The 16,160-nt window shown below is 38.6% G+C and overlaps 1 protein-coding gene across 3 annotated transcripts in view; it reads left to right on the top strand.

Moving 5' to 3' along the window:
* Astn2 (astrotactin 2) overlaps nucleotides 1-16,160 on the top strand; it is a 1,010,996-nt gene that overhangs the window by 808,800 nt on the left and 186,036 nt on the right. For all 3 annotated transcript variants that reach the window (XM_055611729.1, XM_055611728.1, XM_055611727.1), the window contains 2 exons: nucleotides 7,282-7,415; nucleotides 8,933-9,081. In XM_055611729.1, coding sequence (XP_055467704.1) covers nucleotides 7,282-7,415; nucleotides 8,933-9,081 — 283 coding nt within the window. The remainder of the gene's footprint in view (nucleotides 1-7,281; nucleotides 7,416-8,932; nucleotides 9,082-16,160) is intronic.

The raw sequence follows: 16,160 nt of genomic DNA, 5'->3' as shown, positions 1-16,160 counted from the left end.
ACACACACACACACACACACACACACACACACACACACACACACACACACACACACACCAGGATGTTCTCTCTCCATGCTGGACTGACACACGGTCTTCCCATCTGGGTCACTTTCCCCCATGACCCTGGCTTTCGCTACTATGGTAATTAAGTTTTTAGTTCTAGATGGGGATGTTACAGAATCTTTATTTATGAGCAGTTAGCTGTACACACTGATTGCACTGAAGAGGAACCTGAAAACAAGGGAGAACAGGTCTGACAGTCAACATAAACTCACACTTTCCTATCTGGTTCCTGTCTTTATGAATGTACCTCCTTTTCTTATGCTATTAAAAGGAATAATGGCTCCCAAAATAGATTTGGGGATATAGTAGGAACAATGCTCATACACTGGAGTCAATTTAAGCCCAAGTACTTTACAACAAATATGTTTTGGACTATCCTCACATAAAATACATGTCTGAAATGTAAATGTAGCTGAGCATGTTCTATTTTAATTTACTGAACCTGGAAGTCAACCTCACAAATCTTCTTGTTTGAACCAAAAAGACGTGTACTTTTGTACGTGATGGAAGTATAAACTGGAATTCTGTTTGTATAATTTTCTTGCTGTGGGGGTCTTGAAAAAAATGCTTCATGCCCCGATTTTTAGTCTTTTCATCTGTAAATATAGGTTGTATTATATAGCTTTAAAAATGTTATGGGATTACATTTTACAATATGTTTTCATTTTTTGAAATTATAATTGCATCCTTTTCCTCCTTTCCTTTCTTAACTCCATTTCCTCCTGTGTACCTCTCCCATTGCTCTTTCTCTAACTTTTGTAATTCATGGCATTTCTTTCTGTGACTGTTGCACGCACACACACGCACATACACACACACAACTTCTTGGTCTGTATTGTATCAGGTGTATGTATGTGATCATAAGGTATTCCCCACTTGGTATTAGATAACCAATTTGCAGAGGTTCTTCCCTATTTCTTCTACTCTTCTATCCCACTTGCCAGTGGTTCTTTGTCTAGGCTTGAGACACTGGGAGCTTTTCCTTGCTAGTGTGTCCACTGGTGTCCTCATTGCTTAGGTCTTGCATAGGCAGCCATTTTGATGAGATGTTATAGATATAGCCTCTGGAATTTCTAGGGGACACAATCTCACATCAAAATACCTATTTCTCTTGCTCTTAAAAATCTTTCCAACCTCTTTTCTTCAATGATCCTTGAGCTTTAGGGGTAGGAATTATGTCATAGATGTATCAGTTGGGACTGAGCACCAGATGTTTTGTTCTCTGAATTTTGGTTGTGGTTTTCTGTAATAATCTGTCTGCTGCAAGAAAAGTTTCTCTGCTGCGAAGTAATAACTCGCTTACCTACGGATATAAAGAAAAATGTGTAGGATGTAGTTTGGAATTACTCTGGTTTTTAGGTTTTCCTCCAAGATTCATGACTTCAGTAGCCCCAGGTAACTGGCTAGATTTCCATTGCCATGCTTGGCTTCCCTCTTGTCAAACTGGCCTGAAGTTCAGTTAAAAAGCTTTTAGTTACCATCAAAGTATGCATACCACTTTTGCACTCCTAAAGTTATGAATACATACTAGTCATTGATGTGATTCATACACATCATAGCTGGGCAGGAATATTTATTGGTTGCTTTCCTTGGAAGCTTCATTGTGCCTTCTGATACCATAAGACCTAGTCCTCAGATAGGAATCTTCCAGGTCAGATCCAGTTCAGTTCTCTGGGTCTTGTGTTGAAAATTTGTAGAGTTTTAAATAATAGAGATTTCCAGTTCACTCCTAGGATGCAGCAAAGGTCAGCAGCAACAGCTTATAATGTTTTGGGAGTTTCCTGTACAGTCCTGATTAACAACTGAAATGTCATGACTTTTTGTAAAATAGTTTATGACTGTTGGGAGAGCATTGTCAGCAAAGATGGAAATTCAATTTATTCTGTGTATGTATATATACACCTATATGTATTACATATAATTTTATTTCGATTAATAACAATTTGCTATGACTTATTCAGACAGCCTTACTATTTTTCTACCTTTTCCCCCATTCCCTAATTGAACTCTCCCACATATTTTTTTCTAATTTTTCTCAACTCCTTCTAACCTGTTATTTCCCCTCTGTTGCTCTCCCCTCACAGTGGTCCCTTTTTACTTTTCTGGTTTCTGCAGTCGCTCCAGGTTGTATGCCCACATTTGAAGACTTGGGGCTAGGATTCCAGATAAAAGAGAATATGTGATATTTTTCTGGGTCTGTGTTGCCTCACCCAATATAATCTTTTCTAATTCTATCCATTTATATGCAAATTTCATTTTTCTTCACTGCTGAATAGTTTTCCATTGTGTACATGTACCACATTCTGGTTATTTTTTTTTCTTTTTTTATTATTGTTTATTATTATTAGTTACATTTTATTAACTCTGTATCCCAGCTGTATCCCGCTCCCTTAATCGCTCCCAATCCCATCCTCCCTTCCTCAGCTTCTCCCTGCCTCTTTCCAAGTCCACTGATTGGGGAGGATCTCCTCCCCTTTCGTCTGGCCCTGTTTTATCAGATATCTTCAGGACTGGCTGCAAAGTCCTCCTCTGTGGCCTAGCAGGACTGCTCCTCCCTTGGGGGGTGGGGAGGTCAAAGAGCCTGCCATTGAGTTCCTGTCAGAGATAGTACCTGTTCCTCTTACTATGGGAAACCAATTGGTTATTGAGCTACCATGAGCTTCGTCTGAGCAAAGGTTCTAGGTTATATCCAGACATGGTCCTTGGTTGGAGAAACAGTTTCAGAAAAAACCCTTGTGCCCAGATATATTGGGTCCTTGTGGGGCTCCTATTCTTTCCATGTCATACTAACTCCCCTTCTGCCGAAGGTTTGGTTATGAGTCTTAGTATCTGTTTTGAAATGCTGCTTGGTAGGGTCTTTCAGATGCCTTCTGTGGTAGACTCCTGTCATACTTCCAATGCATATCTCATTTGTCTTTCTAAGTGAGGATTGATCATCTTACCCCATGTCCACGCTCTTGTTTATCTTCTTTAGGTGTATAGATTTCATTATGTTTATCATATCTTATAGGTCTATATGAGCGAGCATATACCATGTTTGTCTTTCTCCTTCTGGAATACTTCACTCAGAATGTCAAAACAAAACGAATGCCTACAGATTGGGAAAGAATCTTCATCAACCCTTTATCTGACAGAGGGCTAATATCCAGTGTATATAAAGAACTAAAGAAGCTGAAAAGCAACAAACCAAGTAATCCAATTAAAAAATGGGGAACAGAGCTAAACAGAGAATTCTCAATAGAGGAATATCGAATGGCAGAGAAACACTTAAAGAAATGCTCAACCTCATTAGCCATTAGGGAAATGCAAATCAAAACGACCCTGAGATTTCACCTTACACCGATCAGAATGGCCAAGATGAAAAACTCAAGGGACAACACATGCTGGAGAGGTTGTGGAGAAAGGGGAAACCTCCTCCATTGCTGGCAGGAATGTAAACTGGTACAACCACTTTGGAAGTCAGTTAGGACTGGCACTTACTCAGACAATTAGGAATAACGCTTCCTCAAGACCCAGCTATACCACTGCTAGGTTTGCTCAAGTACACAACAAGGACATTTGCTTAACCATGTTTGTAGCAGCTTTATTCCTAATAGCCAGAACCTGGAAACAGCCCAGATGTCCATCAATGGAGGAATGGATACAGAAATTGTGGTATTTTTACACAATGGAATATTACTCAGCAATCAAAAATGAGGAAATCATGAAATTTGCAGACAAATGGTGGGATCTAGAAAAGATCATTCTGAGTGAAGTATCACATTCTGGTTATTAATTCATCAGTTGAAGGACATTTGGGCTGTTTTCATTTCTTAACTACTGTTAATAGAGTGGCAATAAACAAGACTGAGCAAGTGTCTATGGTGTAGGATGTCAAGTCCTTTTGCCATATGCCAAGGAGTGGTATAGCTGGGTCATACGGTAGATTTATTTTTAGCCTTTTGAGTGTTTTCCCCACTGATTTTCAGAATGGCTAGACCAATTTACAATCTCTCCAACAGTCTGAATGAGAGTTCTCTTTCCCTCATCCTCTCCAGTATTTGTTGGCAGCTGTTTTGTTGATTTTTGTTATAATGATTGGAGTAACATGAAATTGCAGAATTCTTTTGATTTGCATTTCCCTAATTGCTATGGATGATGAACGTATTTTTCAGACATATCTTAGCTATTTTTTCTTCTTTTGAGAATTATCTGTTTAGATTCCAAGCCCAGTTTTGAATGGATCATTTGTTTTCTTTGTTTATTTTGTTTTTTTAAGCTCTGTTTTTGTTGTTTATACAATCTGGATATTAATCCTCTGTCAGATGGATAGCTAGTAAATATTCTCTCCTACTCTGTGAGCTTTCTCTTTAATCTGCTGAATTTTTATTTAAACGAAGAAGAGTTTTTAGTTTTGTAAGGTCTCACTTGTCGACTGTTGGCCTCATCCTGGGTAAATGGAGTAATATTCAGAAAGCTCTTTCTTACATCTGTATTCTGTAGAGTGCTGTCTGTATTTTCTTCTGGCAGTTTCAGGTCTAATATGTGTGAATCTGATCCACTTAGAGTTGGTTTTTACATAAGGCCATAGATGAATGTCTAATTTCATTCTTTCACACATGGACATCCAGTTTCCCAGCACCATTTGAAGATGCTGACATTTCTCCAGTGTATGTATATGTTGTTATTCTTCGTCAAATGTTAAATGGCTTTAGTTATGCAAAGTCATGTTTGGGTCTTTGATTTTCAGTGGTCTGCATGTATTGTTTTGTATAAATACCAGAATTATTTTTTATTACTATGGCTCTGTAACATATCTTGAAATCTGGAATGGCAGTTTCTCCAGCATTGCTCTTTTTGCTCAGGATTGTGTGCTTCAAGGACTTTGTACTGTGCAGTTGGGTGTTTCATGTGCCTGAGTACTCACTTGACTCAGGAGAACCTTGTTAATGTGTTTGTCTCTAGCAGAAGCTATTGGTAAGAACATGAGGGAAGAATCATGTATGTTTTCTTGTTTGTTCCTCTGGAAGAGGTAGGTAAAAGGATTACACACATTCTTGATACATACAGTCAACCAGATGAGCAGTTTTCAACCTGTGGGTATCGGACCCTTTGGTAAATCTCTGTCTCCAAAATATTTACATTATTATTCATAACAGTGGCAAAATTACAATTATGAAGGAGCAACTGAAATAATTTTACAGTTGGGGTCACTAAAACATAAGGGATTGTATTAAAGTGTGACAACATTAGGAAGTCTAAGAACCATGCTAGATCTGTGTAGCCTCTCAGGAGAAAGCCAAAACCCAATGTATACAAATCGTCTGTTATGGACTATTTTGAATAATTCAGAATGTAAAAAATGTGACAACAGGGCAATCAGGTAAACTCGGTGATAGGTAATAACTCAAAGTCCACTTGGAAAGCACAACAAAAGTAACATAAAAGGAAAGAAAACACTCATGGCTGGCCCAGCACAAAGGAGCAAGAGATTAACATTTTCTGGAGTTCTTAAGTATTAAAGAACTGGATTCCACATTCTCAGTCCCCAAAGGCAGGAAATTTCAGCGCAAAGGGAGCAACTTAACTAGGGCATTTTCTCAAGCACTAGACCCATGTCGCTAGTATCTTCCACACCAAAATAATAATAGTAATAATAATAATAATAATAATAATAATAATAATAATCTAAAAGAGAAGATGACAATACAGTAAAGACTTGAGCTTTTCATTCAATCGGTACAGAAAACTTTTTCCAAGTTCCCTTTTCCATCTACTATTAATGACCAATTTGAAGTCACCGTTCATTGTTCACGAAGTACTAACTGGATCACACCAGGTCTTATGAGAACACTTCTCGGCAGACAGTCTGTCTTTCGCTCCTGGCAGCAATTAGTGTTAGAATTCGGGGGATAAGTCAGACACTGAGGTGCGGTAGTACAAGTGACCTAGTGTCACATTGTCCGAAAGAACACAATCAGTTTTAGGGTTAAGGGAAAGTTTTCTTTAAGGCCAAAAATATTGAGTTGGAGTTCAATGAAAATGGAGATTTTCAGGCTTAAAAGAGCACAATTTTTTGAAAGACAATGAAAACATTATCATTAAACAAACCATTATATTTTAAAATTTGTTTATTCACTTTACACCCTGATTGCAGCCTCCCTCCTCTCTTTCCAGCCCTCTCCCTCTCAAAACCCTCCACCCATTCTCCCCTCTCCTTCTCCTCAGAGAAGGGGAAGGTCCCCCATGGGTACCAACCCGCCATGAAATGTTAACTTTCTGAAAAGCTAGGCACATCCTTTTCCACTGAGGCAAGACAAGGCGGCCCAGGTAGAGGAACTGGATCCAAGTGCTGGGAGACCCACATGAAGACCAAGCTTTTCATCTGCTACATATGCACAGGGGCTTAGGACAAGTCCTTATTTAAAGCAGAGCAGATTAACAGAGCAAGACTTAACAGAGCCAACCGTACCACTGACCAGCATTGTCGATGAAGGTTTTTTTTTTTTTTTTTTACCTGTAACATACATTTCTCTTACGGTATTGTTGACATCATTAGCATACTAAAAAGGCAGCATTAAGTAATACAGAAAAATTGACTACTGAGGGGGGAGAATATTAGTACTTCTGTGAAAGGAGAATAATTACGTGCGCCAAAGGTCCTAAAACTTGTGTAAGATGAGTCTAGAAAGATGAATGGAAACTTAATTAAGGGGTTTAGATTTAGTCCTGGAAACTGTGGGAAGCTTCATGTTTTGAAGCAGGGCAGTGAGATAGTCAGATGCAGTGTCTCTAGTAGGACTGGCTCTGGAACCAGGAACCAGCTAAGACTGGACTTGTTTAAGGTCGTGTGCCCACAGACTGCAGCGGGGACCTGAGCCAACATCTGCTCCTTACTACTGCGAAGGTCACACAATTACTTTCTGTGTGCTTCAGGGTCCATGTGTAAAATGAGGATAACAGTAATATCTATTATGTGCAATTATTGTGAAGATCTATGTTAATAAACAGAATGCTAGGGTCAAGAGAAGTTCCCAATGACGCTGTTAGCATTATGTCTCAATGAATATTCTGGATGCTGGGAAATGCATATCTCAAGATGGAAGACCCCAAATGATAAAGTCACAAATGTGTAAGCGAGAAGGCTAAATGCATGGTTGGGTGACAAGATGATCATTGGCACACCTTTATTGTCAGTCTCTATTATTGTCATTCCTTTGGTCATTCTCTCTTCAGGCCTTCAAGAGTGCACTGATGAGTTCCTACTGGTGCTCTGGGAAAGGAGATGTGATCGATGACTGGTGCAGGTGTGACCTTAGTGCCTTTGATGCCAGTGGGCTTCCCAATTGCAGCCCCCTTCCGCAGCCGGTGTAAGTATGTAGGCCCCTCTTCCTTCACCTACTCCTTCCCATTGGCTCACAGTCGTGTGTTGGCGAACAAGGCTGTGATTTTGTTGTATTCTCAGGCTACCTACACAAATGATTAGCATCTCTAGTGCGTCCCTCATCTTTTGGGGAAGAAGGAGCTCTTGCAGTATGGAAATGTGCACATGCACTGAGTTTGCACTGGATGCTGTTTTGAAGTGACGCCTTGTGATCCACTTTTCTTTGTGATTACCCACTAAGCACTGGTCTGGGCAACTGACGTGTTCTGCCAATGCCTACTTTGAATATAGCTACTGAGATAAAGAAAGCATGCAACCTCTCTTATTTTATTCACTTTTCAGCCAGAAATTCTGGCCACATTCTGTGTATTGGTCACTGGGTTAGAAAATACCAGTGATTAAGAGAAAGAATATCTGAAGCTTTAGGAGGCTGGTAGTGAGATGAGGGGAGACAGGTGCTAAGAGTAAATAAGGCACAGTTTAAAGTTAAATTACAAGCTAAGGAAAAACAAAGTTGTTCATGGGAAGACTCGTGGGCATGCTTTAGATAGAAGAGGGGGTAATAAAGAGAATACCTTTGAATGGACCTGAATTAAAAAAGAGCACTGAGTCATGTAACAAGTACAAAGAGTCATGGTTTAGGCAGAAGAGACAGCCTATTAGAAGTACCAGACATGGGACATTTACTTGAGGAAGCAAAGGAAAGTCATCTTGTTTGGAGAAGTGTGCTTAAGAAGAAATGGTGTAGGGAGAAATAGTCAGGACCCAGGATGGCAAGCCATAGTCTCACAAAACACCTCTGTAGGAAGAGAGAATCCAAACTGTAAGATTGTCCTTGTAGAGATAGTATGGGATAGTTGATGCATAGAAAGAATATTGACCTAGGGTAGGCAAAGTTACTGTGATAATTTTCTGTGTCTTGTTATATGACCCTGTGCAAACTGTTTCTCTTTGAACAGTTTTCCCTACTTTGTAGAAATGAGAGAATTGCACCTCATTATCTCCAAAGACCAATTCAGTAATAACCTTCAACAATTTTCTTTTCTATTGCTTTACAATAGGATTTATTCTAAAACAGATTTATTTTAAAAGAGATTTATTCACTCTCTTTTTTTGAAAGTATTACATATCTATTGAAGAGATTTGAGGATATTAAAAGTTGACTGATGCATTTAGGAACAAAAGGGAAGTTATTCCCCGCCACTTTATATAAAATGAAACACCATTGAAAATGTAGTTTAAATAAATCAAACAATAACAAATTTTCATCGAACACATGTTGTGAGCATAGGCTAATTTGTTTATTGTATTATATTCTTTTTAAAAGGGAGCTTTTTGTATCCATGATTTGTGGATGAGGAAACAGAAGCCTTGAAAACTAGTTCATTTAAGGATATAGAATGTTGTGGTAACAGATGGAATCAGCCTGACACTCTACAAGTCTTTAAGACCCTGAATGATACAAGATGGCAAATGAACAACCTTCTTTGTCGTTTCCATTAGGTTACGGCTTTCCCCAACAGTGGAGCCTTCCAGCACTGTGGTTTCCCTGGAGTGGATAGATGTGCAGCCAGCCATTGGGACCAAAGTCTCTGACTATATTTTGCAGCACAAGAAAGTGGATGAATACACAGATACTGATCTGTACACTGGTAAGTACTTTTGACTTTTTGGGGGATAGTATGACAGAGGATGAAACCAGATTCTCTAATGTCTTTTGGTTTTGGTGTCACCTGTCTTGAGAAGGCACTGAGAAATTTTGGTGTGATTTTGAATAAACATCAGCAACAAGTTGTATATGCAAAGAGTTTCTCTGACTTGGATAGTCACCATCTTGTGTGATTTGAAGATTACTTTTTCTGAAGTGGACTTGACCTTTATCTATGTGAGGAATCCTACAGATCTTGGGTTTGAAAACATTTGTACATAAATATGCTCTCCTAAGACTGAGAATATTCAAGCAATGCCCTTCCTGACGAGATGTAATGGGGATAGTTGTTACAAACTGGTGCTAGGGCAAAAGATGACTAGAAATGATACAGGCATGCAGGGGCTTTGAGGAATGTGGCTTTTTAGAAATCTCCATTTGGTTGTCACCAAGACATTAACTTTATGTTTCCTTTACGTTGCAAAGAAAAATTGAACTCTACTGAGAACCTATGCTCTACACTCTGTTGAGACTTTCAGGTAGTCATTATTCTTTTCCAGAAAAGATTGGGTATTTGCTTTCTGTGACACACATATATTGACCATCCTACACTGTTCAGCATCTTCCTGAACGGCTTCAAATTTAAAGGGTTTGTTGTCTTGTCCTTGACTAAGAGATCATGAGACTGAGGATATCTATCTGGTGGCATCTACACAAGATCCTAGAACCAAGTCAGGAGTGAAAGATTATAATTTTTAAAATTCTTGGTTATTCAGTTATATTAGAAAACAATAAGATTATTGTTTTCTTAAATCTACTTGTTATTTCTTAAATCTACTTGAATTCTCAACATCTACCACAAAGTCTGATATTCACATATTTTGGGGATGAATAGATAACAAATAGAAACAATTATTTCAATTTTGTTTTGGTCCTTTTTCTCCATGACTTTCTTTTCTCTGTAACTTTCCTCTATGAGCTATTTTTTTTTTATTCCCCTGAAGGTAGGAAAAATATGACATACATAGTGAGGCTTGGGTTGTAGAAGACAGGAGAAAATTCATTGGCTAGAGCTTAGTATTTTATTTTTATAAGTTGTGTACTGTGTGTGCTAAGAAACCTTATTTCTGTGTTTCTAATGGAATTGAGTGGCATGTATCTTTTTATATTATTTGTCCTTTTCTCCTGAAGCTTTCACTTTATGAAAGTCAAACTAGTTTGTGAAATTGTTATGACTATTATCTTGTTATTTTTTTCTTTTATCTTACTGATTTTTTATGCTTTACCTCTTTTTTCTATCTTCTTTTAAATTGTTTTATGATTTCAGAATATCTTTATTAACTTACTAAATGAGACTCTTTCACTGTTTTGCATCTTGTCTTAAGGTTATAAGTATCTTTTTTTTACATTTTAATATTTATTTTATTAAGTTTTTGAGAATTTCATGAGTACTGCATACACATCATTACTACCCTATTCTCTATCCCTCCCAATTCCTCATATGTCTTCCCCACTTCGTCTTAATTTCCTGACCTTTTATACTTTACTTATTATTGTATCTGTCTCTCTTCTCCCTTCTCTCTCTATCTCCATCTTTTTTCTCTATCTCTAATACACACACACACACACACACACACACACACACATACACACACACTGTGCTGAGTGCATTTAATTATGTGCATATGCATTTAGGAATGATTACTTGGGATCGGGGAACCTATCAGGTGGCTTATATCTGGAGAAAACTGATTTTCCCCATATTAGCAGCCTTTAATTGGCTATAGCTCTTCGTCTAGGGGTGGAGCTATGTGAGATTTTTTTTCTATCAGTATCATAATAGCAAATGGTATTATTATTGATTAGAAGAAAATTTACAGTTTTGTTATGATTTCATGAATATAGCTCCCTGTCATTTACAGGATATCATTATTTTTATACTGATCCTCTTTCTCTTATAATCTTTCCACATCCTCTTTTATGATGTTCCATGAGCCTTAGATGGAGGGAGTGGGCTATGCTGTATCATTTGGAGGTGAGAACCTACAGTAATTTGTTTTCTCCATTTTTACTAACTATGTATCTCTATGATGGTCTCCATTTGCTGAAAAACAAGCTTCTTTGATGAATGGTGAGGTTATAAGGACAAGTATTTAAAATGTAGTAGAGAATTATAAAGGCTTATGAATGTTGCAGTCATAGTCTCTCCTATAGAGTCCATGAGTTAACCATGGACCCTACTTCAACTACTTCACAGGTAGATTTATAATATTGAGCATGAGTTCCTTTCTACTGAGTGAGCCATGAGTCAAATTAGGTAACTGTTGGTTACTCCTGAGATAAAATACCATTATTACACTCTTGGATCTATCTTGCTGTGCTGATTTTTAGTGTGGTTCACAGGCTTTACATTTGGCTTTTCTTCCTTGGAACACTGTATACCAACTCTGGATACTAGAAGAGCTCATCTTCGGAGAGGAGACCTCCCGATCAATTCAAGCCTGTGGCCTCTAAGTCCTGTGTCTGAAGTGTGTGGTGTCTTCACCAATAAGGTTATATCATCAGATCTGGGGGTTAACCAAGGGCACTAATGGGAACCTGCAATATTTGGGGAGTCTCTTGGACTACTCTGAACAACTGCACAAAGGTGGATTTCCCGTGCCTGGCACTGGAATTTTGCTAAATAGTCTGTGCCATGTCTTTCACCTCCTTGGAGCCCCTCCCATGGTCCCCAATTTACTGGTTTCTGTGTTTCCTCCAGCTTATATACACACATACAAAGAATCTGAGTTAGGATCCAGAAATAAAAGAAAACATGCAATGTTTGTCTTTCTGGTTCTGGGTTACCTCACAGTATAATATGGTGTAATTCCATTATTTTGCCTGCCAGTTTCCTGATTGCATTTCTCTTTATAGTGGAACAGTATTAAATTTTGAATATGTAACACACACATTTTCACTATCCTTTCAATTATTGAAAGATGCATAGGTTGTTTCCATTTCCTATCTATTGTCAACAGAGCTGTGATGAAAACAGCTAAAAAAGTTGTCTGTGGAGTAGCATATTGCTATTCTTTTGTTACATGCCAGAGTTGTATACTTGGGTCACGTAGTAGATCTACTTTCAGCTTTGCGAGAATTCTCCACACTGATTTCCAGAGTGGCTGGGCCTGTTCTCAAATCCACCAACAGTGAATAAGAGGTCCCTTTTCCTTAATCTTCCCCAGCCTTTGTCAGTTGTTTTCTTGATCCTAGTCAATCTATTATGAAATCTCAAAGTATTTTTAATTTGCATTTCCATAATTGTTAAAAACATTGAACACTTTTTACTATTTCTTATATTTCCCATCAGTCATCTTTCTAATTTTGTTTTTAGAAAATATCATTGCTGAATGTGATCTTCAGTGTTGACAAACTTACTTTTCCATAATTTAAAGACACTCTTAATTTGTCTTCTTTCCTTATGACATGTGAGAACTGAGCCATAATTCTTAGCCTGGTTTCTCTGTCTGTGCATGATAATTTTCTATGGCAGCTTTTAAAGTTTTCTTTATTACTCATTTTGAACAACTTCAGGATTTCTCCTGCCTGGCATTTATTGACCTTTCCTAGATCTGCTTATAATTTCATCATTTTGGGGGAAACACTTTGTCTATTATATTGTCAAACAGGTTTCTTCTCTCCTCATTTTTCTTCTTCAGTGACTCCAATTACATGTGTATGTAGCCACTTGAAAGTATTACTCATCAGTGATGTTTGATTTATTTTTTTAAAAGTTTTTCTTTCTGTGCTTCCTTTGGATAATTTCTCATATTGCCTCTAGTACCTTCCATAAAGTATAATCTGTTTTTAATTCTATCCAGTGAGGTTTTTTGGTCTTAGACTGCCACTTTATTTTTTGAAAGTTATGTCTAGATATATTCATATCTTTTTTGTTGGCTTACTGTGTTTTGTCGAGACAGACACTCCCTATGAAGTCAGACCTGGCCTTGAAATTTTGGTCCTGCCGTTCATCCTCCTGGGATGATGTTAAAGGCATGCTTTGTACTGCATGGACTATCATTTAATTACTTTACATTTAATTATTTATTTGGAGTGTGTACGCACTGTGATGTATACATAGAGGTCAGAGGACCATTTGTGGTAGTTGGTTCTCTCCGTGAGTTCCGGGATCAAATCAAGATCATCAGGCTTGGTGGAAAGTGCCTTTGGCCATTGGACCATATTACCAGCACATTTTAAACATGGAATTTAGTTAGCATAACTTTAAGTTTCCTTTATGCTATTTCTAACATCTGTACCAGTTTTGGGTTGGATTACTGATTCATTATGTTTTTAACCCCATTGTAGGTTTCATTTTTCTTGCTTCCAGTTGTGTCCTTCATTTTTTTTTTTAACATTTTGTGTGTAGGGTGTAAGGGAGTTAATGTGTGTGTGTCCATGTGTGTACAAGTATTTGTGTGTTCATAATATGAAGGTCAGAGAACAACTTTTGAGTGGCAGTTCTTTCCTTCCATTGTGGGTTCTGGGAATAAACTCAGCACATGGTACTTGTGTGGCAAGTACTCATAACCTCTGATCCATCTTGTTGAACTCAGTCTTAGTAATTTTTTATTTGATGCTGAATCCTATGATGTTTGCCCTGTTTAGTACTGGATATACTCAAATTCCTTATTATAATAGTCTGAATTCTGTTTTAGGCAACAGTTAAGCTATTGAGCAGGTTCTTATGTGTACGTGGGGAAGTGCAGTTATTCTTGTGGAAACCAGAGGCTAACATTATAATGTCACCTTCAAATGTTTCTCCACTTTATTTCTTTCAGCAGTGTCTCTTACTGAAACTGGAACTCAGTGAGTTCAGTGTTTCAGCTACATTGGCTGGCCAGCAAGCCCTTGGGGAACTTCTGTCTCATACTGTGGCTAATGGGTGCTGGTGACCTTAACTCTGGGCTGTGTGCTTTCATAGCAAACACCTTTACCACTGACCCCGCTGCCTAGTCCCATGATGCAGTTTCTTTGCTTCAGTGGGTAAAGGCACTTGCAGTTGAGCTAGATGACCTAATTCAATTCCTGACTACTATGTGTTGTTATTCATTATGCTGCTTTAACAAAATGATGAGAAAAATAATAAAAGAAAACAAGAAAAAGAAAAGAACAAACAAAACTTGAAAGGAGAAAAGATTTAGTCTCACAGTTTTAGAGGTTTCGCCCCTGTGTCAGCTGGCTCTGTTGCTTTGGGCCTGACTGGGATGAGGTAGCAGGAGCGTATGTGAGAGATGTTTGCTTACCACATGGTATCCATGAAAGGGAGGATGGGGAAGATGATGTAGTGGAGGAGTAATAAGAAAATAAGGTGGCACAAGCCTGTAATCCCAGTACTAGGGGAGGCAGAGGCAGATAGATATATGCGAGTTCAAGGCCAGCCTGGTCTACAAAGTGAGTTCAGGACAGCCAGGACCATACAGAGAAACCATATCTCCAAAAACAACAACAAAATAATGACAAGATTTTTCAAGGACATGTCTCCAGCGACCTGCTTTCTTTAACCATCCTCACTGCCTAGATTCCATGACCTTTTAATCATGCCCCAGATGATGATGTATCAGTTAATTAACACAAGTATTAAGGCAGGGCTCCTAAGATCCATTTATCCTGAAGAACATAGGCCCAATGAAAAAACAAACATTTGGAAAAGTTGGCTTCTGATTTCAATTTTAGCTACTTTTCCCTGAGAGAGCTATTGTGTGTCAATACATTTGCTAGTCTCAGTTTCCTCATCTATGGAATAGGTAAGCTCTTTTGAGAACCAGATATAGTACAGTTCTTGGGGCCTAGTAAGTACTTAGAGGTCAGTTGCTTCTTGTGTTCATGATTAGAGTATGGAGAGAAATCAGGATTGGGGAAGGGAAGGAAAAGTGAGGAAAGAGAGCTGTGAAGAAAACAAAATAGAGTTAAGACTTGTTTTGGAAAGAACATTCATCACAGTAAATCAGGTGCTACCAGGACAGGGAATCCAAGGCTCTTGTCTGTGATCCTTGGATTTTTACAGCATCCAAGTTCAGTGCTGGAATTATTTACTCAGAATCCCATGTGTATGCTCATGTAGACATAGGGAAACACATACACATCTTTCTCTCTCTTGCTCCCAAAGTGTGCATGCAAGCACATTCTTATGGCTGCCATCTGTGTCACACTCCTCTGAGGCATTAAATACATACCCTTTCTCCTGTCTCCTGGCTCTGTTCCTGTTCCCTCCCCTGGGTTAGGTGACCTGTCTGTTTCCTTCTGAGAAACCACTGCTCTATGAGTCTCAGGACTCCCTTAGGAAGACCAACCATAGGTAGCCTCCTGTTCCAATTGTTGTGAGTGGAATGAGGCTTGTTTGGAGGGTGGCTAAATTCCCCGCACGCTAATCTGTCATCAGTATTAAAAACAGACTTCTGGCTCTCCCACGTGGCCTCATCAACGCAATTGGCATGAGCTTCAGCCTCTCGGGCAGGGTTGACATGTGTGGAGTGGGGGAGTAAGAAGTGGAGCTGAAGTACAAGCCAACTTACTGAGTCCAAATCCCATCTTTGACCTATGGACTCAAAGGAGAGGGATTTGGGCAGAGATTCGGCACATCTTTAGTTAGTTGTAGACCCGCAGCTAGTCCTAGAGTTTTGCTTTCTTTCTTTGACCACCTCTAGCCAAAGTCTAAGAGCCCATGTTGAATCTTTTATAGTTTCTGTGATTGAAAAAAAATCCTGGAAGCAGATGTAAATAAGAGATATTTGTATAGCTAAGCAGAATGGAAACTAGCCACCAGATAGCCATGAGCGTAGGGCCAAGGATTCCTGATCTTTAAATTTTAAGTCCCATTAGGATTGTTGCTTCTGTTTTCATATGAGTGTCAACTGCTGTGCCTACCAAGAGTTTGGAGTAGGATGACCTTAAGCATGGAGTCCTCCTTCCATGGTGTGAGACTAGAAAGGAGCAGGCTCGCTCTCCATTCTAGCTACCTACTCCCCAGTGTGGTAAGATCCCTACCACATATTTTCTTCAGGCATCTGCTGCTCACTTGATGGATTTTATTTTAATCTT

Source organism: Psammomys obesus, unplaced genomic scaffold (assembly GCF_907164565.1).
Source record: "Psammomys obesus unplaced genomic scaffold, mPsaObe1.curated_primary_1811, whole genome shotgun sequence".
NCBI lineage: Eukaryota > Metazoa > Chordata > Mammalia > Rodentia > Muridae > Psammomys > Psammomys obesus.
Note: the sequence above shows the minus strand (reverse complement) of the source record. Positions and strands in the feature narration are given on the sequence as shown.